This window comes from Betta splendens, chromosome 13 (assembly GCF_900634795.4).
Source record: "Betta splendens chromosome 13, fBetSpl5.4, whole genome shotgun sequence".
NCBI classification, from domain to species: domain Eukaryota; kingdom Metazoa; phylum Chordata; class Actinopteri; order Anabantiformes; family Osphronemidae; genus Betta; species Betta splendens.
In genome coordinates this window covers 7788488-7815127 of record NC_040893.2, presented here as the reverse complement: position 1 = coordinate 7815127, position 26640 = coordinate 7788488, and the positions used below count along the sequence as shown (strand labels likewise).

At 42.7% G+C, this 26640-nt stretch overlaps 1 protein-coding gene across 3 annotated transcripts; it reads left to right on the top strand.

Annotated features, from left to right (window-relative positions):
• Nucleotides 1-26283, top strand: ppp1r37 (protein phosphatase 1, regulatory subunit 37). Of its 3 annotated transcripts, none has more exons than XM_041073375.2 (14): nucleotides 1-197; nucleotides 1252-1806; nucleotides 12893-12990; nucleotides 17214-17259; nucleotides 17408-17508; nucleotides 18933-19052; nucleotides 19653-19803; nucleotides 19932-20087; nucleotides 20430-20542; nucleotides 21879-22020; nucleotides 22098-22264; nucleotides 22678-24280; nucleotides 24363-24448; nucleotides 24587-26283. In XM_041073375.2, exons 2-13 carry the CDS (start codon nucleotides 1272-1274, stop codon nucleotides 24437-24439), a joined length of 3309 nt encoding a protein of 1102 aa, XP_040929309.1. In that variant the 5' UTR covers nucleotides 1-197; nucleotides 1252-1271; the 3' UTR covers nucleotides 24440-24448; nucleotides 24587-26283. The 3 variants fall into 3 exon arrangements, with proteins under 3 accessions (XP_040929309.1, XP_040929308.1, XP_029026613.1); XM_041073374.2 differs by having other exon boundaries at nucleotides 1-747; XM_029170780.3 differs by having other exon boundaries at nucleotides 1-1806.
• The last annotated feature ends 357 nt before the right edge of the window (nucleotides 26284-26640 follow it).

Here is a 26640-nt window from a genome sequence, read left to right as displayed (position 1 = left end):
TCGCCCTGTGGGTAACAACGTGATGACGTCAGACGTGTGAACAACAAACAGTTGTTGGACTTCAACAAGCTAGCGACTGGTAACGCTGGACAAACACGGATCCTGGGCAGTTTGCATTGACAGAAAGAGCCCAACGACACCGAAGCCGTCGGAACCTCCTTTGTATCATCTCTGACTATTTTGCACTGTTCGTACAGGCAAGTGTAGCGTGTCTGCGGTCCCCTAGCGCTAATGTTAGCTACCGAAACATGGTCATTGCTCGGAGTGTGACGCCTATTTTTTTTGTGGCTGCCGCTGGTCGAGGGTTGTGATGTGAGCCGAGTTGCAGCACGACGTAGGGCGAGACGACAGCCGCGGCCGGGGAATATTTTTCTTGACACACGAGAATGGACTTTGTCGGGGGTAAACAACAGAGCTCACGCAAAGGAGCGAGCGAGCGAGCGAGCGCGGCCCTGGATGTCATTGTTGGGAAACAACTTTAACAAGCTAGCTAACGTTAGCTCGCCGTGGGATCAGCAAATGAATCGGCTCGGTGTCGGGCAGTAAGCTCGCTTCGCTGGCATCATGGACGCACTCTGAGTGGCCGCTCATTACGGTTCACTGGCCCGGTTCTTTTAAACGCTGCCGGCAATGTGCTGACGACCTGGGCACTTCTCCGCCGCTTCCCACTCGGAGCAGCAGGGCACGGTTGGCAGAAAAGACTCAAGCGGAGGATTGCCTGCCTCGGTGACAGTTGAGCGAAGTTGTGTAGGTGGCAGACAAATGACTGGAGCTATTTGTTTCACATAAAGAACCGACATTTCATGCATTGACAGTGAAATTGCACTTTATTTAGCTTATTTTGAGGAGGTAGTCAACCGTGGGTTTGTGCTGGTAAAACTGTCGCTTATAATAATTACAAGATAATTTCCTGATTTCACTTGAGTATAGTTTGGTCAGTAAAGTAAGTGAATAATTGCACATCTGTGTATTGTTGCGAGCCAGAGGCCAGAGACAAGTTTATCTGCTGGAGTTGGTTCCCAGTTACTGTTTAACATAATATCTATGCTGTCTGGCACAGTTCAAGACTGAGTTTTATTGGGGATGAAAACATGAATATCGAAGACCAGCGTCTAGATTTGTGCAATGTGAAGACAATTAGCAACGTGGACAATGATCACAACACTACCAAGAACACAGAGGAGGTCACCTGCAGGATTTCAGAACTGACAGCTGACAATAATTCAGAAAAACAAATCATTGTTCCCACAGAGGCCTCGGAAACATACCTGATGCCTCAACTAACTGACAACCTTCAAGCAGAGGAAGATAACCACCCGGCAAAAGATACACTGGAGATTGATGAAGTCAATGGAAATGGAAAGAGCAGTGAACAAGACACCAATCCTACACAGCACAAGGATAGTAATGGGGTGCAAATAATGAAGGAAGCGAAGGGGGATGACCCTGCAAAGATCATTGTGGGTGAAGGAAATGAGGGTGCCGAAATGGACATCGGTGTAGACCTGAGTCTGGATGAGAGCGGGGTGTTGGAGGCTGACATAACAACTGTCATATCACCCACAGACAATGCTTTAGACTTGGACTCCATGCCTCAGGATATTCTAGCTAGCAGCTCAGCAGAAAGTCCCTCCGATGCCAGTCAGACAAGCAACACAGAGACTACTGCCCCAGACCAGGCGGGTCTGTACCCCCTGGTGGAGGAGGAGGATAGTAAGCACAAACCAAGTGGCAAACGAGTGACGTTTCCTTCTGATGACGATATCGTCTCTGGGGCGGTGGAGCCAAAGGACCCCTGGAGACACGGTAATGTGTTCTGCATATCTGCATACAGTATGTGAATGATTATCTGGTATAAACTTGTCAATTCAGCATGACTTCCTGTGAGATTTGTTGATAGGATAAACTTAAATTCTGAGAAGCCATTTGCACATTTAAGATTGAGTTTAAAACCTGTGACTATGTAGTCAGTCAAGGATCAGCGTCTGGATATCAACATTGAAACAGACAGGGTGTGACGATCTACTGATCTGAGAGAGGAATTTTCTTTGTGTCTGTTCAAAGCTCATCACTTAAAAGATCACACTACACTTAGTCCTGGGGCAGCCCCTGTGCCGCTGCCTCCTCCTCAAACAGAATTTTGATTATTAATTTGAGTAGTAAAACAAACTGCATAGTCTGGGGTGTTCCCTATTGTAGTACTTTTTTATAAATATACTGCAGGTGCTGTGCTTTATGCAGTATTGGGAGTGGATCCCACCACTCCTTGAGGTGTGCCATGTTACTACAGGAGGTTCCTGTTTATTCAATGAAAACATGTCTTAAGGAAGCTCATGCAGGATATGGCACTGCCTGCACTCTATTGACGTAAGAGACTACATCTTTGAAGTGTTAGGCGTTCCTCCTTTTACATTCTCTTCAAATAAAGCTGTTAATATTTTACAATAAATGCCAAATATTTATGATCAAGGTTAGGAAGGTGAAGCACAGCAGCACAGAGTGGCCGAACGTGTCCTTTCCCTGTGTGCTCGAAACAATTTACAAGCCTTAGAGTGTGAACAAGATAACAGATACTAATCCAGATCACATGAGACAGCATATGTTGTACTACGAGCACTATAATTAAGCATGCTTAAAATAGTATCAGTTAGATTCAGGACAACAAATACAGTCATTAATCAGGATTATGTTTAAAAATATTGTAACCTAAAGCCAAAATAGTTAAAATGCCTAGGTTTGCTTGAGGTGTGTGTGTGTGTGTGTGTGTGTGTGTGTGTGTGTGTGTGTGTGTGTGTGTGTGTGTGTGTGTGTGTGTGTGTGTGTGTGTGTGTGTGTGTGTGTGTGTGTGTGTGTGTGTGTGTGTGTGTGTGTGTGTGTGTGTGTGTGTGTGTGTGTGTGTGTGTGTGTGTGTGTGATGGGTTGGAGAGCCATGGACGCGAGGCTGTTTTCCAGGTGTGTGTGTTTGTTTATTATTTTTCCCTATATATATTTGTCATCGGCCTGTTTCAAGTATAGTCTCAGGCTTTAGTCTTTTTTTAAACTCCAATGTCGTGTGTGATGTGACCGTGACTCACTCTCCTTCATCTGGCCCGGACAATGGACATCATTGAATAAATACAGTAGATCTGGGGTATAGCGGTATTTGTTCACAGTACTGTTTTGGCAGCTGTACTCCGAGAAGATGCTGTGTTAATTTTACGTATTCTGCTGGCTTGCCAGTGTCTCTGTGACCTGTATTGCTTGAGGCCAGTGAGAGTCCTGTTATTCATGAATAAAACCAAAAAATGTAGGCCAGGTTGAGGCAAGGATCAGTGATGAGAGATGCCGGGAGGGGGAGGGGACTAGAGAACACTAACAAAACAACAAGGTAAATGTGCATGATTAATACTGTGTGCTAGTCAGAGAAATATATAAATAGCTTGGCAAACACACCTACAACTGGTCAGATAGCCACCCAGAAAGATGCTTTAATTTTCAGCCATTCATTGTTATTATAGCATCTACCTCCTAATTGTTAACTTGTCTTTTCAGACAGTTAAGGTATAATTTTACAGTGATATTGCAGTACACGTGAGCGGCAAATCTGGTAGTAAATTGGATATGAAATATCTTTAGTCACACTCCACAGGGGCAAAGTCCAAAACCCAGCTAGTCCAAACTTCTTAGCCTTTATGAAACACACAGCACTGTAAAGTGTCTTGGTGATCAGTGACATGGATCATATTTATTTATCACACATTTTGTTTACCTTTCAAAGGTCCTGCTCATTGTGTACTACTTAATGGAGATGGCGAATTAGCCACATGTTACAGAGTGTTCTGTTTTTAATGTGGGTGTTTATAACAGTTCAGAACCTTTTCAGTTCAGTGGGTTAGATCAGTTGATAAATGTAATAGGTTCAATATAAATACATCCAAATAGTGACATAAGGACATCCAACTGAAGTGATTTTAGTTGTTTGCTTTAATTTATTTAATAAGCCTGTATTTTATTGTAATATTCATTGAGGTGGAGTCAGAAACATCCAGGTTGAATTTCTTGTTTTTCTGAACCACTGCCAGGATACAAAACCAGGTATGTTGCAAATTTTAAATTAGGGGGTTAAAGATGGGCAGCTCTGTGCATTACACCCAAGCTGATCCACTATTCTAGCTTAATACTAGTGCATCTCTACCTCAAGGCTTCTCCTGCCATGGAGTTTGTTTGACAATAGAGCCACGATCCAGGCTGCTTTTTCAGATTGAGTATCAGGCACTATACATCCTTGCCTCATGTCATTAGCTTGAAACAAAACATTTGCCCTGAACTCACAGGGCCTGGAGCTTAATGCAAGACTGTACGAGATATTGCCTTTGAATCCGAGGCAGTGACATCAAAGCATTGTATCTGTTTTATTTCCTGTGATGAAATACGGGAACCTTATGGAAACCCGAAAGCTGCCATTCAAAATAAAGACGTGCAGGTTGGGCAGGAACAAAGTGAGGGGAACAGGAGTAGCCAGCTGAGGTGTCATATTCCCATTTCTTCGTTGGCAGCTCACGTCTCCAGAATTGACATCATCCAGTTTCATGGTATTGTCTAACATAAAATGTGAGGTTAGAATGAACTAAAAGACAGACCACCAGCAGTAGTTTTTGGAACCAGCATCAACAAGTGATTAGTTTTAATGACACTTGTTTCTTTCTATCTATACTCCATAATGTGTACCCCCCACTCCATCAATATTCCTTTTTTTTTTCATTAGAGCATTTTTTTTAATTTATGTATTTAATCAGATTTGTTTCTGTTCACAATGGGGTATAATAGTGTTTTACAGAAGTCATGCTAAATAATCAAGTATTCCAACTTTACTGCATCACAGCTTTGTATGGATAAGTTAAAGCTGTTTTGTGGTGAGCATACAATCCTTAAACATTAATGACTGTTTATCCTGTAAGCAGCCACCCTCTTTAGCCTACAGGCGGCTGTGTCTTGTGTCATCAGACCTGAGGCCCACTTGGCACAAGGTATTGGAGGCTCTCTGACCCATGAAATGTTGTGTGTGTGTTGGCTGTGGAGCCGCTGAGAACCAAAGCGTTAAGTGTAGGGAGACACTTTGAAAACCTAGAAGTTAGATCAGATTGTGTTCGAGGCACACCAGTGCTGGATATCGCAGGTCGTTAAGGTCAAGAACAATAATCTGACCAAAGTGTGTATTTGAGACATGATTTTTATGCGTGACACAACTATGTTTACATTTCTGTTCAAATATTACTTTTTGTCCTGTTAAGAACAACTAGCCATGAGTTGGAGTGGTTAATCAGACAAGTCAACAGTACTGGACACCACAGCGGTGCCTGTGCCACACTTGATCCAGACAAACATGTGCGTTCACAAAACAAAGTAGTGGTTTAACCTTGTTAGTGACATTTGTCGAAGAAGTGCAGTTATCTTAGAAATATTGTTTTCAGTGTGTTTAAAGTCAATTAAAATTATAGGAACATACTAAAACAAAGCTATCAGGTCATATTTGGTTGAGCAATGCATATATTTACTCTTAACGAATGATTCTGCAACTGTTTTGTTTAATCACTAGCTAATAGGTTTAGAAAACTAACTGTCTCAGTAAGAAATTAAAAGGTGGAATTCAAAACGAGTTAAACTTGACTGGCCGGACTTGCTGCTCTTTGAGCACACTGGGCACTGGCTCCTGCTCAGACATCACAGCTGCTTTTCAACTGCAGTTTTGTCAACATCAGACTTTCTGTTGATTAAAGTGTAACAGTGGTAAGAAACTGATGCCTTTGTGTCAGGAATGTGGGTTATTTCTTTATTTTGCTTTTAGTAGAAATTTCCCACTAATGCTAAACTGTCTGATATAGTAATGCCTAATGCTCTAGTTTGTATATTAATCTGTTAAGCCTTTCTCCTCTTCTCTGATACTCATACACGTTTGTTTTTAAAAGTATGATTTACCCATAAATCTAGTTTAGTCTAATACTGATTTCTGGTGCCTGGCCTTGGTAGGACTTGCTGTCCTACTCATTGGAATCCCTAACTTCTCCTTTCCTGCCCGTTCTTAGGCTGGTGACAAATATTAACAATATCTGCACACCCCATGAAATGCCCATCCATATAAAAATAGACATACAACTGTTGTTTGCGCATAATGACGCTCTCCATCTGGTTTGGCAGCTTTCTGTCCTGCTCTGAAACGCAAGGCTTGGTTTCACGTGGGAGATGGTTTGAATTGAGTGCTCTCTTTTCTGTTTAAAATGATCATGCTCATTGTGCCAAGCGACAGGCAACTGTTACATCTTCCATGGCTAAAGAAATGAGTCTAGGGGTGCCCTGATTCTATTTACTATGAAGCAGCAAGCAAATAGTTGAATTCTGTGTTTGGTAAAGGCAATGAGGTGACATTTTCAATTATTGTGTACGATCCATGCTTCTTTAGTTTCTGCCTCTGTCGTCCCTGAGTGATGTTTGTTAATTATTGATCTCCACTTAAGATAGATTCAAGAGGTTTTGCATAATTGCGCTAGTGCCGAGCTGTGCATTTTCTGAGCCTCCCCATTAGAAGCAACTAATTTACTTTGTCCTCTTTCTATCCTTAATGCAGATGAAACATTGCAGGAGGACAGTTTTAAGCAGTACGCAGCCCCTTGTTTATATTCTAACCATTCGCTCCTTCGCGTTTCTTCTCTTGTCCCTGTGTTGTCATCGTGACTGGGAGAGGTAGAGCTGTCGCAGTAGAGCCTGCCTTTCTGCCCCACCTCTGAAGGGCCAGGCAGCCGGCTGTCATGTGTGAATGACGCTGTTTCCAGCATCCTGGCACGACAGTGTGAAATGGCAGAGCGCAGCACTGGAGACTGGAAGAGGGGACATATTTCGAACACTGACGCTTGGTTGTTAAGTAGGAGCTGGCAGCGTCTCTGTTCCACTTTCAACATACTTGCATCCATGTCTAAAAGCTTGCCGAAACCTTGGCATGTTTTAGGCATCTCTGGTGTTGTGTGAATCCACTGGCACCTGAGAATTGAAGTGATTTTGATGTTTCATTTCACACTAAGCAAGTTGAATCTGAAAATGCGGTGATGTTCTTTAAAATCATTAATGGAAATTGGCTACATCAAGGTTTAAAACATGATCAGATAACATGTTAGTGTGGAACCTTGTCCCCTTTACTTCAACCGAGGCCTACTGTATTTGGTCACTCCAGCTAACTACACTCATCCTGTTCTGTTCTGCATTGTGTGTGAAGGTAGTGCTTATTAATCAATTAAGTTCCATAATAAGTTGGCAGACTTCCAGACATACCTCATTCATGTAAATGTTTGACTGCAGAAACAATACGGAGATGGTGTGGATAGTTCTTAAACAAGTTTGCACATCTGGACACTGCAATTTCTCCCTCGTTCTGTGTCAAGTTGAGTGGCAATCGGGTGTGAGACTCGTTCTCTATTGAATTGAAGTCTGGGCTTTGACTCGGCTACTCCAGAACCTTTGCCCTGTTGTGAATAAACCTTTGTTGTTTGCTTCAGCTCCTGGTCTTCTGGTCGCCATGTGTTTCTAAGTGCTCTGTATCTTATCTGCTTGAGTTTCTAAAGTAGATGGGAATAATTTCCTATTGAAGCATGTAGCTGTTCAATGCTGTTTGAGCTGGATAAATTATATTGAAAAAGAACAGAAAGCGATTTAGAGACTTCAAACGTTATGGAAACTTTCACTGTGTCAACATGTCCGTTATTGTAGGGTAGTACCAGCTTCTACATAACATGACGGATTGTCTGAGTATAAGCCTGGTTCAATTCTTGTATTAACCACCAAATATCTTTGTAACTGCACTTTTTCAATATAGTCTGTTACATAAAAGTTGAAGCTGAAGCCCCAGCTGTCTATACAGTTCCACATGTGTGCAGGCAACAAGCCAGCTGTTTATCTGCTTGATGGGAGCTGTACAGTCTTCACCACATTTCCTGTCTTCAAAGTTTTATTAAGCTTCTGACAAGCACAAGCTCTGTATGTGTTTTTGCTGGAGTGAGGGGCAGCAGCATGGTGTCTGCTCTGAATAAGAGTGAGCGATTAAGGTACAAAGATGATGAGGATGATAAACAGACAGTCAGTTTTCACTTCACCTTTTCAACATTTCAGATCTTACTGGAAAGATGGTTTGTTTGTGTGCTAATAGGGAACAAGAACTGGCATGCATGCTTGAACAATTATTTTAAGAATGATTGTCTGCGAGCACCTTAATATGGTTTTAAGTTGGCGAGCTGCTAGCGCTTCATTTTATGTGTTAGTAAGTTACAGTAAACATCTGTGAACAGGCCCTGAAGCGCCCTAGGCCCTAGCATGTTCAAAGAGGTTTGGACTTTATTTTATATATATATATATATTTGTCTGCACCCTTCACATGCTAGTTAATTTAGCCTGATTATTGATATCTTCTTTATACCAATATTATGCTAATAAACCAGCAAACCTTATAAATGGAGAAGGAGAATTCCCATCTTTTCATTTAAAAACCTGTGATGATGATAGTGGCTGTTTGGCAAACATGTATACACCAGTCCATCTGTCCCAGTAAGATTACCATGAACTGAGTGTGGTACTGAAGCCCACGCTCACACTGTGGGTACTCTATGGGTCGATCAGTTCTGACCTTTTGTGGGTGGTGGTAGAGGCTTTGCAACAATATTATCATTCTGTGCAGCTGCTAAGAAGAATAGAAATCTTGTATTTTGAACTGGACCTAATAGTGGTCTTTCAAATTTGATGATTTCTCACACTAAAGTGGATTAAATGATAAAGAATCACAGTGCTTTAAGAGTTTGAGTTGATGTGATGAACCGGCACAACCTAATTGTGAAGGATTTTTGACCATGAACACTGAAATAACTTGGCGGATTATTTTCCATTTAACAGGATGACTGTTTGTGTTGTTATCTACATACACATTAAAGTTGATAACGGAGTGTGAAGTTAGTACAATGCCTGTTACACTCAAAGGCATGAAACATAACAGCTTTCAATGCAGGGCTATACAGCCACAGACAAACACTGTTGACCTGTCTAAAGAAAGCCCACCCCATTAGACGGCGCATGCTGGGACAAGTGCCAGCCTTCTGAAACCCGAATCTGAAACCAGTTAGGCAGTGTTGGGGGAAAAGGATGTTGCATTGAATTGTGTTATCCAGAAGGAGCTTGTCCAATTAGGCGAGATAGAAAAGCAAACTCTAAAAAAATGCCATAGTGTTCTGTGAGTACAGGTCTTTACAAGTCGGACCACAGGAACTGAACCAAGTACAGGCTATAATGCAGAGCAGTTTGATGGTGAAATTATTACTATGGCTACTAATTATATTTGTCAGGTTGTTGCTTCATTTCCCTTGATCCCTTCATGATGTCATAAAAAAAAACAACTGACCTCAACTATGTAACTTGGAGACAGTTAAGGTGTGGAAGTGAAGAAGCAGGTTTACCTGACTGAACGTGTGTCTACCTTCAGTGCCTAACCTTAAAACACATGACTCTATGCAACTGTGACATATTGTAAGTAAGGCTCTCTTCACTCAGGATATGTGCCTGTACTTGTTGGAGCTCACCCAGTTGCTCAGTAATTCACTTTATGGCAGGTACACCTCCCCTGTTGCCTGCAGTTTTTCCTCGCCCCAAGATACCAATCCAGCTGGTTGTATGCTGCAGCACACACCGCAAAGCCGCAACTTGTCAGGGTAGAGTTGAAACAGACACGCACTTAGAAGAAATCTAGCTGTCCTTTTATATTTTCCTTCATATTTGGCAGATGAATTGTAAACAGCATTTTTTTAATACTTTGACCTGCCCTTCACAGCGAATTTCTTTTCAGAAACATGAAGAGGTTTTGGCTAGAAGCCGGTGAAGTAAATAAATTGCCTGAGTGCTTAACTTTTCAGAAATAATGTTTTATTTTTTTTCAGCATGACATGATGGTTTGTGCCGCCTTTAGGTGTAGTCAGAACAAATTGAACTGTAGTCGAAACTATCATTGATCTTTATAAGTGGGGGTTTCCAGTGCCAGGAATTTGGTGAGACACTATTACCAAGTTATGTTCCAAGAACCCAAAGGGGGAGGGTGTAGGTGCTTGTATGGCTCTGACCTGTGATTGGTTAAAAAGGAGAACCATGTCTTCCCAAACGTGACATGAACGGTGTCAACAACACACACGTGGGTCTAAACGGCAGCCATAACCAAAACAATAGAGAAAAAGGCAAGACTAGTTCACCAATATCACCCCGTGAGTTCAGCTTATGGGAAATTCTGAATAATGGAAGGATAGGAATTTCTTTCCCATTTCTAAAAAATACCAACAAATGTTTTTGTATGAGTAAGATGTGGATTTGGTGATTTTGTCGTTTGCATGCCAGATGAAGTCACAAATGTAGTAAGATGTAGATGTAACATATGCAAAGCATTTGAAATCTAAAAAGGCTTGTGTATCAACCTGGACCTCTATGCATTGTAGTAGTGTACTGCTTTCAAGACATGATTGAGACAAATACATTCATGGTTTTCCTTGTTCCTTTCCCATCCTTCTTCCTTGTCTGTCTCTTATTAATAAGCCAAGCATAGGTCCTACCACACCTCCCACCCAAGCCCCACACCCCACCTTCCCTCAGGAAATGTTTACACGCTCTTGCTTCTCTGTGACTCTGCACAATAACACTTTTCCAAGGACACTGTGTTCACTGGAATGCTCACACTGTACTGAACGCCTTTACACAGACAGGACTCCTGCATACTGAGAGGAAAGGCATTTAGGTTCAGTCCACAGAGCACTTTGGAATTTTGATTAAAAATAATGCACAGGTATAAATAAATAAAATACACTTAATGCAGATCAACAGTGTAGTAACTAAAATATTTCATCACTAAAAAAAACTACATGGATGGAGTTAATCCTGGGTCTTTTGACCTCATGTCACAATCTAAAAATTGACCAGTAATTGTGTCACCGCCAGCAGTTATGTTTCACTCTTCATTCATTCATTAACTAGTCCTTTTACTGTAAAGAGACATTTTTGTGTCCCTCAAAATAGGAAGATGTAGGTTTGGGTGGAAGATTGTGAGTCAAGTGCAGTAATGAAAGACCGTCTTTGCGCAAACTTAGGCTCGCTTCTGTCATTAACAGCCGTGTTGTGGCGCACGCGGTAGCTGGCCACATTATAAAACGATGATTGCAGCGTAGAAATTAGTTAAGAGCAGATCCCCCTAGTGATTCATACTGGTCAAGCCGCAAAATGTCTACATTTAACGAGCAGCTGACCATACCTTAAGAAGCTTATATTCAGCATTCAGTGAGAGACATCTACGAAGTGTGTAAACACGTGGTATTTGCTTAACATTTCCTCACCACCCAGTTCTTTATTCCAGATGACCATATCACTGTGAAAACATTGCCGTGTCGGCAGTGTTTCCTACTTGTTTTACTTTTAGTTGCTAATATTGTTGTGTGAATGTGTGTACATGTTCCAGAGTTACATGTTTACTATATAAAACTACAACACAATCAAAGACCAGATTCTTGTGAATGTTTTTGGTTTGGATTGACGATGAGTGAAATGCGGTTTTGCTCACTGATAAGTTTTAAAACAAGATTTTCCTCGGTTCCCTGCACAAACCCTCACTTTCTAGTAGTGTTTTTTAACCACAGTCTGACTCTGAAGATGACAGCAGTGCCCTGCTGAGTACATAACGTTCAGTTCTACTTCAGTACTTTTATCAAAGCACCCAAGTTTTATTATTTACACATGGTAGTAATGATTGATATCAAAATGTACAGTCATAGACATAAGAGCACGAGGAGTCAGGAGTAAAGTGAGGTGAACAAACTTTCACCTTGGCTAGAGAAGTCAAATTGCAGCCTGGAACACAATGTCAGTCACTTTTGCCCAAGCCCCCATTAGCTAATACAGTGCAATGGTAGTGCATCTACACATACACATAGAAAGAGTATTTGTCTTCTGATAAAACCGCAGTTCTGGAGGTGTGATGATGTCACGCAATGTTCTGATGTTTTCAGTCAGTATATTTGGTAGAAAATAGTGAAGCTTTAAATGTTGGTAGACTTTTTTTGTGTTGTTTTGATAGCTTTGTATAAAGTACTACAGTATGTGCTTGTAATCCTTCTGTACACACACTACTACATGCAAATAGATGGCATACTACTCTGTTTTCAGTAATTCCACGTCCTGACCTTTTATCGGTATTATTCTCTCTCTCGTTCTCTCTCACTTAATTGCTTCACTTCATCTCAGCAGAGTCTCTCAGCCAGAACAGTAGGTTTGAATGTTGCCCAGTCATCTGACTGGCTTTAGCTTCTGCAACAGTCTGGGATGGCAGCACTGGCCGACCCACAAGCACAGCAAGAACAATACCTTCTTTCTGCTGGGTACAGAAGGGGAGCCCTTAAAGGGTTATAATTTCTGATCCTCTCTGTCAGGGGAGTGCTCCCTAAGGCAGACACGCAAACACTGTTTTCCGAAGGTTTCCAAGTCCTTGACTTCCTTATCTCATAACTTGCAGGAATCGTGTCAGGATATGGTTGGCTCATATGCAAAAGTGGCACCAGTGTAGATGCAGCCTACAAAGTACAGTTGATTTGTTTGCTGTTTGAACAGTGGCTGCCAAGCTCACTGTTGGACAGGTCACAGGTGCTTCAGCATCAAACTCGCATAATAAGTGGGCTTCAAATAATGAATCGTATATATACCAGCAAACTATATATGCTCAACTGCTTCAGGTTAAACACAATTAGCGCATAAGGTCATATTATTACCATACACACCTTCCATCTTTTAATCACTGTGTGTCAAAGTCTATTCAGCAATAACCCGACTTCTGACCTCTCTGATTTTCTCTGCTCTGCAGCTCAGAATGCGACGGTGGACGAGATCCTCTCCTGTTACAGACAGGCCTGTCAGAAGCTCAACTGTAAACCAATACCCAAAGTGCTCAAACAGATACAGGTAAACCCCAGTTTAACTCAGGAAAAGACACATGACAGTGTCATGTCTTAGCCAGGCTAATTTTAATTGTCAGCACTTTAGGATTCTGTTTTATTTATTCATGTTTGTTTGTTTGTTTGTTTGTTTTAGAGGACTTTATGGTGTAAAAGTATTTCTACTAAAAATCTGATCAATAGCCTTTTCTAAAATAACATTGCAAATCCTTCCTGAGCTCTTTATCAGTGGGGAAAGCTATTCCATCCCTTTTTAGCCTCTTTAATCGCTAGTTTTAGGTGTCCTGTTCCCAGCAGTGAACAGTTTCTACATTGCTAACCCTGCTCTCATTTAGCTGCCAAGTGTTATTTGATTACAAAAGCCTCACAAGAACGCTCAAGATATTGTGCTCAAAAATCCATAAGCTGTGTGTGTTGCTTGGTCATACAGTTACCGAAAGAAATATTGGCACAGATTCCAGATCTTTACCGCACAATGTGTCAAAGCTGATACAATCTGTCACAACCTTTCAAGTGTTTAAACGTATAGACTGTTGTTACAAAACGTATCAGCAGCTGTGCTTCAATAATTCTTCTCTTAAAAAGAGTCTCGTCACGTCTCGTCTTAATGCAAGCGTGACTTATCCAGGACTCTGCCTTACGTTTAGCACGGAGTAACTAATAAACTGCCAACTGTGCACACAGTTGATGAGTGGCACAATGCTGGAACAGCAGTTTGTTTTTGAGAGCTGGAACAAACAGCCTGCCAGTGGCTCCACCCTAAACTTTTTCTTAATTGTTAACATCTCTGTTTAAAACCGTCTCAGTGTAATTCAAATCCTTTATTTTAACCTTTTATTCTGATGATGGCAAACCTTCAGACATCTGTTGATGGTTTGAAAGCACAGCGCCATGGTCTAAAGTGCAGATGAGCTATTTGCACATTTTGTAAGGGTGGCTGTGACTCCCACAACGCGAGCGTGCTTCTTTTTCTGGCTTCCCTTGTGGGACATGCAGCACAGTCATGTGTCCAATAATCCCTCAGTATAAGCAGTTCTTCAACTCCAGTGGGGAAAGCCTCAGTGCAGTTTACTTTGTACTTCTACAAACTTTGAGCCTTTGTTCTGTATGTTAATTACTGGACAGATTTGATAAGACACATTTATAATTATTCACCATAGGTAGACATAAGATATTGTCAGTCTACATGAAATATGCTAGTGGATGGTATACAAGTATAATAGTATGGGAAGATGGCCTGAGAGAATAAAGGGTGCCTTGCCTTCAGACAGTACTTTGCTGTAGTATAGCCTCATTTGGAGAAGCCTGTAGGAGGCAGCTGTATCAGGTACCCTCCTGAGGACATCACACACACGAGCAGCACCTGCCTGTCTGCAATTAAGAATTCTTATTTAGTTGTGTAAAAGGCATTACTGTAAATTTCAACGTTAGTTCTGATAACTACGATAGATTTGTGCGTATGCTAAGGTGCCTGTCACTCAGCTCGCGTCCTACCACCCAAGGTCAATCCCCTCTAGTCCGACTGAGATGGCAGACGGAGGAGATGGCAGCGCTCATCTTTGCCACAGGGACACATTAGCACCTTCTCCTGTTTGTTCTGTCACACAGTTGATGAAGCACGCACTCCTAAGCGCTCATAAACCCTGAACCAGGCCTCTTTACAAGAGCTTTTTATTTTACCTGCGGTTCGTCTTCATGCGTGAGTGGTGATGTTGATGTAAAGTTAGCCCCAGGTGGAAACACTTGTTATTCATGAAATTACATGAGAATCTCCTCATTGTTGATGAACTGAAAGAACAAAGGCTTGAGTTTAGGGTACTGTAACATCACAGCAACTTGAGAGAATTTACATCGTTCTGCTAAGCAGCTGCTGTGAGCGTCGTGGAGTCCTTTGCTCTTGGTACATTTCCATTGAAGCTTACTGATGTGGCGTTCTGGGTCTGGTATTTCCCCACACTTCCCTTCCACTGTAGTTTTTTTGTGCACTACACTCCCCTCTAATTTCTGCTTAGTCATACCTGCAGTGACCGCTCGCATAAACCAAAAGGCTGTCCAGCGAGCGCGGGTTAGTGAGAAGAGCTCTGCTGTTTACAGTTCTTTCCCGTTGAACAAATGCTTTCTTTAAGTGCAGCTGCCCTGTGCACATACCTGTTTGCCAGCAGCCCTACAGGTTATGTAAATGTCCGACCTGCTGTTTGTGTGACTGTGCGTTTATAAGGTTCACTATTTAGCAACTGCATGTGGAGTGCCTGCCCCACACTAACTCCCACTGGACTCCTAAGACCTGGACACTTTGTAGCCTTGTGTCACATTTCTTCTGCTGCAGCTCCACACCTCTCTAAAGCCTGATTATTTTCTGCAGTTGATATACAGTAGGGCATTTAGTGCAGCGCACACCAGGGTTACATCAATACGTGTTGTCCAGACACCTCCTTCATGTATGGAGGTGACGTGGACACAGTATCATCCTGCACATCAGTGGCCCTGTAGGCCACTCCACAATTTCAGGGTTGGAACCTTCAAAGTTTCTGTAATAAAAATGCTAGTTGGCTGATAAGCCTTTCAAAGGCTTACTAATTGTACCTGTGAAATGCAGCCTCCTCCTGTCCAATGCGGAGAACACACAGCTGATAGCAACCTTTACTTTATTGATCACAGAACCCGAAGAATCAATGCTTCTATGAAAAAAGAAATGAAGTGTGAACAGCTAAGAAGGATGAAAATATACTTGACGGTATAGACGTTTGTGCATTTGATTATGCTAAATGGCATCTACGTGGATCCTGTGTTGATTGGCATCACCAGCTGTGTACATCTTTAGAAGATAATGCTGCATGAGGTGTAATCTTCATCACAGCAAGATCAAGGGTTAGATTTTTTTTTTACTTTGTCCAACATCTACACATAACCAACATAAACTATATAGGCACTCTTTCATCTTTGTTATTTCATTGTTGAGTGTATCTGGCAAAATGAAATGTTTACCTGCAGATAAATACATTTCTCAAACCTGCATATATTATGGCTAAAATCACCAAAGCATTTATTGAGCGAGGTCTGAAGTGAAATCTGAAGTTTCATTTAGTCCACCTACTGTACTACTAATGAGTACACCCCTATTCCACTGCAGCGGCACACTGTGTGTCATGGGCTATTTTGGGTTCTGGCAGCTCTGTCAGATGTTTACACTCATGAAATCATTCCCACTGACCGGTAATCCAGTTAATTGTAGGTGATGGTGGACTTTTTTAATTTGACCACAATGTGTTGTAGGCTTTTGGAAAAGGCGGCTCAGTCAATATTTTGTTGTGAAGGGGTTTCGTGCTGTTTCTATTATAACACTGCAACTTTTTAGACCTAACATTCTTGTGTGTGGGACCTGCTAAGTCATGCAGAAAGCCATCCATCCTCAGTGCAACTAAACCAACCTGTATATCATCATGCACAGGACAGTGTGGCAGGAGGGCAGAGGTTATGGAGTTCATGCTGAATTGGCTGGACAGTCACCTAGACAGAGAGAAATTTGCTGCTACATAGTTTCAGTGCGCGCATAGCTGGGTGTTTACACAGACCAGAGGTTAAGTAGTTTACCAATATATGATCTGTGACGTCTAACAAGATAGAGCAAGATAGAAGACGTGACCACTTTACCCACAGCAAAAACAGCTCCTCACTTACGCTGCTGCTTTAATTGTGCATTAACAAGTATCTGTATAGCTTTAAACTAAATCTCTGTGGCTCCAAGTTCACGTTCACTCCTATGTCCCTCTTCATAATTTTCATTTCAGCCTACAGATTTTTGTTTACTGTACTTTACTTTTTACTTTTGATATTTACTTTACTACCATCAAATGATATGTGATGTGATTTTCAAGTGGCTACGTGATATGAAGTGCAAGATCATCAGGAAAATACTAAAATAACAGACGGCCACAGTGAGCCGCTTGATTAGAAGCTGTTAACTTTACCATGTCCTTAAAGCTGTGAAGGTCAACATGGCTACTCTTACCAAAGCTCAGTTAATAAGGGACTTGTACAAACGGGTGCCTCAGATGCTTTTTTTTGCAGCAGTGCTTTATCATACTTTGCATGATATGTGTTTTACATGTATCCTCACTACCGATTTACTGAATTGACTCTTGTTTGTGATGTCATATCAAAATATGTACTGTGTCTGTTGCCCTGGGAACATACTTAAAATAAACCCATTGACACTTGTTGTTTCTGTAGGAACTGAAAGACCTGACACAGCGAAATGAATGTTTCGATCTGAAGGGTAAGCACAGCCTGACTGCCATTGACAACACTACAAACTGGAACATGTGGGAACCAACCACACTTTCTTCATAGTGGGAAAATTCTATACTCTGCAACCTGTTTCTGCTAAGTGACGATCAACTGACCAGATGTATTTTTGGCTCTAGGTGAGAAACTAGACTACAAAGCGTGCGAGTCCCTGGAGGAGATTTTGAAGAGGGTTCAGTTTAAATTGATCGACCTGGAGCAGACCAACCTGGATGAAGATGTAAGAAAGTCTTGCTTTTAAAAGATCTTTCTGTGTCTCCTTCCCCTCCAGCTTGCAGAGATACTTTCATCTTTTCTTATTGTGTGGTCTTTTTCTCATATCTCATACCTCTGTCACTACTGCTTCACTCTTACTGCTTTGGCAGGATGTGGAGTGTTTGTCATGAGGTTTTTTTTTTTTTTTTGATTACTCCAGATGTCCCCTTTGTGTAAACACCATTAAGCACATTTGAGTTATTCACGCAGATAAAGACACTGATGCAGTCTGGAGCAGAGCCGCAGGCCTGGAGCACTTCCTGTCCCACAGAGCTCAAACATACTGTACAACACTGACACAAACACCGCCTCTACATAAGTTTAACACAATCCGTTTTTCTTATTACTCATCTCAATTTTGGCAGGCGAAGGCATGCCACTGTCATGTTTATGGACACTTTTATCTGCTCTGATTTTTGAGGTCCTGTCTTTCGAATCACTGAAATCACATTTCTGGATATTTGAACATTGTGCAGAGACTACATCTATTGTCCAACAACAGTGTGTTCTTTGTATGTGGGTGCAAACTACCTTTGTACACCAGATTAAGACAAGTGTTGCATGCTGGGCCATGATGAAATTAAATGATAAAAGGGGAGGCGCTGCTCAGGGGGAATATGGGGAAACTGTGAGATGCTGTAGCGTCCAAAAGGATTTGAGAGTGGGTATGAGAGATGCGCAGGAGGTGGTGTGATTGGCCCATATCCGCAGTGGTTGTTTCTTCCTTCCATATTCCCATTTACTTCCAGTCGCTTCTATAGAACTGCATGTGACTCATCTTCTACCACCCGGTAGATAAAAACAGTTGTGTATACTGAGTAATGACACACACACACACACACACACACACACACACACACACACACAGCCTAAAAGGTTGAGACGCTGGATGATTTTGGTACGTTTCATCTCCCTCAGTGGAGGATAAACACACAGGCTCACATTCTTATTTTGATCTGCATCACATCCTGCAACTGGCTGCACATGAACAAATCCATCACTGGCCTATGATGTGATTTTATTCCTTTGAATTGCTACTGATCAGAGCATCCAAACATCAGAGCTGAACCTCCAGCAGCTGGCGTTCTGTTACAAAATGCTTATGTGTTTAACTTGTGTAAAGAAGGCAGTAGCTGTTAGGATGTTCATTGTCAATGTGTACAACAGTACACAACTAGTCTTACCACCATCCCAGGCACTCATGGAAACACCTCACCACGTCTCACCTATCTTGTGGGACTGCTACCATGACATCCACGGCTCCAGACTGTATCTTGTGACATCTTTTTCATCCTTTTAAAGCTGTGACTGACTGATTTCTTTAAGTCTGGTTTTAATTTACTCTCCTGTTTCACTACTGCCTTTCTTCCGCTCTCTGTACCTTCTCAGGGAGCATCAGCTCTTTTTGACATGATAGAGTACTACGAGTCAGCTACGCACCTCAACATCTCCTTCAACAAGCACATTGGCACACGGGGATGGCAGGCCGCAGCTCACATGATGAGGAAGGTGAGGGATACAGTGCATACCACTGTATGCAGAAGAAGACGTCAGGCCATGTGATCTATTTCAAAAGTCACAGTCTAGGGACCTCGGGACCATTTTGTAATGTCACAAATACACATGATATTGAGAAACTCATTTTTTTTGCTTTTTTTTTTTTGCTTTTTCTACAGCTCCTTCAGCTGATGAATGTCTATGTTTAGAAACTGGATTTAGTAAACCCAGTTAATATGTATGACTTGAGGCCAGTGTAATAGTGTATGTTAGTGTAACTCCCTCAACATCAGACTAAAGGCATGTCTCTGACAGGCATGATAGTGTTTGGCTTGTTCATTCTGGGCAAAACAGCAGCATAACATAGTCGGTGAATGGGACATTGTTCCCTATTTAGATATAATACGCTCAGTCTAAACTAAAGTGCAGTTATTATTAGATACAATAATCCTAACCGATTTAAGAATACTGTATTCCATCTCTACCTTTCTAAGTGTTTTACACTATACCTTTAAAGCTTTTTTTTGGTTATTGGATTAGAAATAAATCTTTGTCAGTGCAGATGTGGAAATTCTGTACATACCAAAAATTCTTTGTGTCCCCTCCCAACAGACAAGTTCTCTTCTGTATCTGGATGCTCGTAACACTCCTCTGCTGGACCACTCGGCTCCCTTTGTAGCGCGAGCACTCAGGATCAGTGGCAGCCTGGCAGTGCTCCACTTGGAGAATGCTGGCCTGTCGGGCAGGCCGCTCATGTTACTAGGTAAGACAGGAATACAAGGACTTTCCTTTTCCAGCCGGATCATGCTGATCTCTGAATATAGACCTGTACTCCACAGATGTTCTTTTTCCTCTGTCCCCCATGTATGTTTGTTTTATTTTTCTGTGCAGCTACAGCCCTTAAGATGAACATGAACCTGCGGGAGTTGTACCTGGCAGACAACAAGCTCAATGGCCTGCAGGATTCAGCCCAACTTGGAAACTTACTCAAGTTCAACTACAATATCCAGATTCTAGACCTGCGTAACAACCACATCCTAGACTCCGGTACACAATACAACAGTCATACAGAACTTGCTTATTTATTTTCAAGATATGTTTGTTTTATCTTGTGTGTTGTGTTTTAACACAAGACAGTATTATTGTTTACATTTTACCTTGTTGCAAATGTGATGTGACATCAGATTAGCTCAACAGATGTACAGACACAAAAAATTTGCAAACTCCTGCCTGTATATGAGAATATGTAGTACAGCAGTTATCAGTGCAAGGAGGGTTGTTACAAACTGGTTGTATATGGAAAGAAGTTTAAAAAGAAGAGTTTTGTTAAAAATGTAGCATGAGATACTGACCTAAAATAACTGTTTTATTTCTCTGCTGTCGTCACAGGACTGGCCTATGTGTGCGAAGGACTAAAAGAACAGAGGAAAGGCCTCGTCACTTTGGTGCTGTGGAACAATCAGCTCACACATAATGGCATGGGCTACTTAGCTGCTGCACTGGTACGCACACACACACTATGAGACAATGAAACCACTCTGCACACGTACGTATAAGGTTATCTAAGGATTTAGGAAGATATCTGGGATTGTGCTAACAAGTTGGCCACAGAGAATTAAATTTCCTCCTGTTTACACTATTGGAGAAGTCATCAGAATAAAACTGATGTTCTACCTTTGTGCCCATCACATCGGTTCATTTTTCACAGCTGGACCCCATTCTACTACATGGCCAGTGTGCACATTGATATTGTGTTTCACTCTTGTCTGTATCTGTTGGAGGGTTTGATTGTTCTTTTGTTTATAATGTATAGGGTGGAAAAATATCTGCCGTGGAAATAATGACAGTCGCTTATCCATCTAATCCACCAGGAGCCATGCATGCGCAGCGTGTAGCTGCTGGTTAATTTCCAGGCACTGAGGGAGTGACAATTATCTGGTTAAGACAACATCTGGGCAGAACGCAGGATCATTAGGCAACTAAGTAAATAACTGTCTAAAAGCAAGATTAAACCTTTATTTGTATTGTAATTTAATTAAAGATAGATCATGTTTGTAAAAAAACACTTGCCTGATTCCTTGTGTCATCTTATCAAGGGTGAGGCTGAGACAAGATGTTACCAAATTCAATTCAAATTCAATTCATGTTTGTTTTTGGAGTGTTATAAATAATTCATCAGCAAAATCATTGGTCACATTTATGTCACTGAGTCATAGCGTCATTTTCTCCTGCAGGCTGTTTTCCTAGTGGGATGTTAGTGTATTGTTCTTGTACTGCAGTGTTTACATGTAGACACTGCTGAGTCATTCCAGACCGAGGCCTGTTGGTGTAAGATAAACATTTTCACAGAAACCTTTACAGAAGAACATCCTTGTAATGCTGTAATGTCTTATTATTCCCAGTTTATAGATTTAGGCTCATGTAATAAAAGTTGTTGGCTTCAGCGTTGCACAATCAAACCTTTTGTGTGGCATAGTGTAGCCTTAGTGTTGAGTTCTTCCACGAAATCTTGTGGTGTTTTACTTGATGTTAGATGTCAAAGAACTAAAAATCTCATGACTGTCCTGGAAATAACTGCTGTGTTGTCACTCATATGTGGTCAGTCAGCATTGTATCTGTAGATGACAAGAAGGATTAAATGGAGAAGTTAGAAATCTTATTGTGGACTTCAAGAAAGTATGTACAGTACAAAAGTGGAGTGTGTGTATGTATATCATGAATATAGCGTATTGCTATTGCACTGGTGCCTTGCATACAGGGTGTGCTGTTTCATAAACATGTCAGATATTTATACATTCCCATCCCCTAATCTTTGTGTTCTGTTGTTTTTGCTCTCAGCCATGCACCCAGAGCCTCGAGACCCTGAACCTCGGCCATAACTCTATAGGTAACGAAGGGGTTCACAAACTGAAAGACGGGCTGATTGCCAACCGCTCTGTGCTCAGGCTGGGCCTCGCTTCCACTAAGTTGTCCTGCGAAGGTGAGTAATAATACTTGTGCGTGTGCTTCAGCGTTGATTTTAAATTTCTGCATTTCTAAAAGGTCTTCATGTTTTAGGTGCCGTGGCCGTGGCTGAATTCATCGCTGAAAGCCCCCGGCTGCTACGCCTTGACCTTCGGGAGAACGAAATCAAGACAGGTGGACTGATGGCCCTGTCGCTCGCCCTCAAAGTCAACACCTCTCTGCTGCGCCTGGACCTTGATCGGGAGCCAAAGAAAGAAACTGTGAGCATGGGGATAAAGCATGGAGAAAGGAATAGGGAGAAGGCGGTAAAGGGACGGATAATATCAGAAACAGACGTGGCCACGCACGCGTTTCTGCTTATTATACCATGACTTACTGCACAGTGCTTGTTGGCATGTACAATCTGAACGGTCTGTTCTGACTCAGTCTGTCCAACAAGGATAGAGTTACCACAAACTGAACCTGTTGTTCAGGCAGCAAGGTTCAGCAGAAGGGAGAGTTTATTTTCAGCAAATCGCAAAAAATTTTAGAAAATAATTAGAAATATGTCCTACGGTTTAGAGGGAAAATGTCAGGGACAACTTCAGACGTCAGAAAATAATGTCTGTATTGAATTTTTGGCAGTACACATTCTTTTGGTGTGTTCCGTTAATTGAGACCTTTTGTCTCTCAGGTGAAGAGCTTCATTGAGACCCAGCGTGCCCTGCTGGCAGAGATCCAGAATGGCTGCAAGAGGAACTTCATCCTGGCCAAGGAGAAGGAGGAAAACGAGCAGAAGATGAGGCAGTCTGCCTCAATGGCTGAAATCTCCACCGAAGATGGAGCTGAAGAGGAGGAGGAAGAACCGGCATCAGACAACAGAAGTGATGGAGAGGAGCAACAGGAGAAAAATGCAGAAAGTACGGCTCAGACGAGCAGCCAGTCGGAGCCGAGCTCTGACACAAGCATTCCTCAAATGAACATCGAGTCAGACTCGGACACAGAGGATGAGGAGGAGGAGGAAGTGGTAACTAAGTCTTCTCCAACATCCGACTCCTCCACTCACTCAAATCAGACTACTACTAAAATCGAGGCCCTGGTTACACAGCCTCCTTCCGGTGCCTCGCATCCCTCCTCGTCCCCGTCTGCCTCACCTACTGGAGGGCAGAATGTCGTTTCCAGCATCACTGTCATGGAGTCTTCAGCCCCGCCAGGCACCCCTCCATCACCCGGTCGCTGTATTTCCGTGTCAAGTCCAGGACGGGGTCATAAGATCTTCATGGTAACACGAGTGGAGAGCCCCCCTGAGCAGCAGCAGCAGCAGCAGCAGCAGCAGCTCCTACAGATAGCTTTGCCTGCCTCTTCCAGCCAGACTAAAGAGGCCTCAAAGGAACCCACGGATGCAACCCCACCGCAGACGCAGACGACGCCCGCATCTCAAACGCCTACACAAACATTGCTGACACTGAAGGAGAACTCGCCGCCTCCATCAAAAGACTGTAAACTGACAGAGCAAAGTTCTGTAGCACTCTTTGCATCCACACCAGACACTACACAGATGCACACACTAGAGCCAATATCTATAACCCAACCCACGCCTAGCACTTTAGACCCAGATGTGACACATCCAAGTCTACACTCTCCAGGCCTGCTTTCAGCTGTCTCACCAGTGCAGATCACGGTGCCTCAGCCCTGTGAGGAGGCAACAGAGGGCACTAATAACCCCCTCTGTGAGCAGAGAGTAGAAGAAGAGACAGAAAAAGGTTCTGTAGCCGACAGACAGTTGATGTCCTCAGATAGTGCAGAGGAAGAGTTAGACAAACAGAGTCAAGGCCAGCAGCAGCCAGAACTACAGAATGAGCTAGCATATCCCTCAGAGCAGGCCCAGTCACCAAAGCAGGTGGAGGAAGAGGACAAAAATGAGATGCTGTCAGAAGAAAAGCAAGAAGCACCACAAGCTGAGGAACCCAGTGTAACCGAGGGGGTCAGCGACCTGGACCAAGCCGGTCCAGAGGCAGATGAGCAGGGAGTCGACGCCGTTCTCTCTGTTCAGACCAATCAGCAGGCGCCTTCTGTCGCTCTCCACCCTGCTTCAACCGAGCCCGTCGAGGCGAGCACGGACTCGCTCGAAGAGGAGGAATCGGCCGACGAGAACTCGGACGAGGGCGAGTGTTTCGCCGAGGCTCTGGACGGAGAAGTGGTCGCTTCGGCTCTGCCCAACGGCCTGAAGCCGGAGTTCTCCCTCCACCTCCTCGAAGCTGAAAGTCCCAAGCCCGGTAGCTGCGTCATGGAACACGGTGAGTGTCCCTGCGATCTCTAGTTTACATACAAGACTCTAGGTGTAACAGCGTTGCTTGATGATGCGTGTCACCTGTGTAGTGAGTGTCAGCTGTGGACAAGACCTGGAGGAGCTGCTGCTAGAAGCCAGTCTGGAGACCGGGAGAGAAGCTCCATGAGGATATGAGGTAAGCAGCGTGCATCATGCTGTAGCAGTGGAGAAAGTCTTAGTCAGTCATACTGATCACGTGCACCAGTTAATCTATCGTTATTACCATATCAAAGGTGAGACACGTTGATTACATGAGTCTGGTTCTTCTCCTCAGGGACCTCACAGACGGGAGTAAACGGCACCCTGATTGTTCGGCTGGTTGCCCTGCGATGTTTTCATTTCTTCGACTCTACAACATCACCCTCCCGTGACAAAGGACCTGGTGTCAGAGCTCAGTACGCGAAAACGCAAAGAAACTATGGAAAATATATAAAGGACAAAGTCAAGAGACCTTCTACGTCCACACTACACAGAAATAAATGCATATGCACATTCAGTGGGAGGAAGAGGAGAATCTTCATCATCATCACTATAGTTTGTCGGCCCAGTTTGGGATGTAACACTAACCAAAGACAGTTCATGGACCTTTGTCACAGCCTCCTCTTGCTTTTTTTTTCCGATAACACACACATATGAGAAGTGGGGTTCACGGCGCCGGTGACGGAGCCTTCTGAGCAGACCTGCTGGCTTTAAACCCGTAATCAAGGTGGAAGTGGCCGTTCGCGCTTTTCTATCCAATGAAACTGACGATGGCAACATGTTTGTTTTGTCAGTGTTTTACGTCTGTGTCTCCTGAGCCCCAGCGTCCGGTCTTCTTGACGGACTCTAAGGGACCTCTGCCAAAGTGGCCTGGCTCTCCTCCTCTGCTCACTTTGGCCCCTCAGGAATCGCCGCGTCCGGCCACGTTCACACAAAACTGCTTTTTGAACGTGAAAAAGCTGAAGAAATGCAAGTGCTGGATTGCGAGAGGCGTCTTTTGGTTGAATTATTTGCAGTAAAAGGAAAGTCGTGTTTCCCCCTCGAGTCTCTGCAATTTCAAACACTGTTAAATTGCTTTTGTCATTGTTTGTGTGAAACTGTTTCAGGAGCATCTGGCTCCCTGTCGTCTTCTTCCCTGTCTTTTCACCTTTGTGCGTCTCCGGTTCATTGTTCAAGTCGCTTACACACCCACCTCAGTATGTTTTTCTCCAGCCTCTTTCAAAATCAGTTCTTTTGTATTTATTTTACGGCAATAATGGCCTTTTAGGTATATTTCCCTTTCTTTTTACACCTTTCCCCTTTTCTCTTTCTTTCCCTTTGGATTTTTTTTAAATATTAAACACCCTCTTTGATGTATATTTCAGATTCAAACTAGAGCAAATATTTAGTTTTTTTTGTCTTTTTTGAGTGGGAAAGGCAGTCTATTTTGGGAGTAGGGGTAAATATGATTGCTATGAATGGTTGGCTCTTGGTAGCGGTCGGGGTGCAGTAGTCAAAGCAAACACAAGGACCCTGTAGACATAATCAAACTCCTTGTTGTTGCTTTACCACCACTCTGCTGGGTGAAGCTTTGGCCACAAGGGGGCGCAGGCGGTCGTGGTGGAGGGACCTGAAGGTCAGCACAGCATCCTTTGCAACACATTGCAGGTGCTGACATTTCTGTTGAAAACTTCTTTTTCCAGAACAAGGCTTTAAAACTTCTCATGAAATGTCAGTTTGATGTATGTTTGTAAAGAAAGCTGCTTTGCCCTAATTTGATTTATCTTTTTTTTTTCTCCCCCAAGGCTGATTTTTGTTTAATTTCAACAGAGAAGCATTCGACCTCCTGCTCCTCTGCACCCAACAGAGTTTGCTCCCACTGTTTGTAATGCTTTAATTTTTAGAATATTTTTTAATAATAATTTGTTAACTTAATTGAAATGTGCTGGTAATCACAAAGACGTGTATGGCGAAATTTGTTCCTCTCAAATAAATGCATGTAATGGCCAATAATGCGAGTGAATGTTTGACTGAAGTTCCCGTAGTTTAGGTTGTGAAGATGTATGAACGCATGAAAACAGCTGGTGGCTTTTTGTGAATGTGTGATCTTTCAATGGATCAGAGACCAGTTTTACAGAGAACAGAGTTAATACAGAAGATCATTTCTGTATACACACTGGTTAATTCAATATTAAATCACGCTCCACCTGTAGCTTCTTATTGTGAGTTTCTGCTCATCTGTGTTGAGACTTTATTTCATCTGCTCTGGTTCAAAAGGTTGATACTTTACGATGTTGGTGTATTTTTGTTTTAGTGAGGCAGGGCTGACGAGCAGCTTCTTACCAGGACCTGAAACAAAAACCTGACATT

Excerpts from the sequence above, each read along its gene's own strand:
- ppp1r37 (XM_029170780.3), top strand. The coding sequence starts at position 1,092 with ATGAATATCGAAGACCAGCGTCTAGATTTGTGCAATGTGAAGACAATT. Across the intron at positions 20,088-20,429 it reads CAACCACATCCTAGACTCCG|GACTGGCCTATGTGTGCGAA; the intron begins GTACACAATACA and ends CTGTCGTCACAG. Across the intron at positions 24,281-24,362 it reads TAGCTGCGTCATGGAACACG|TGAGTGTCAGCTGTGGACAA; the intron begins GTGAGTGTCCCT and ends TCACCTGTGTAG.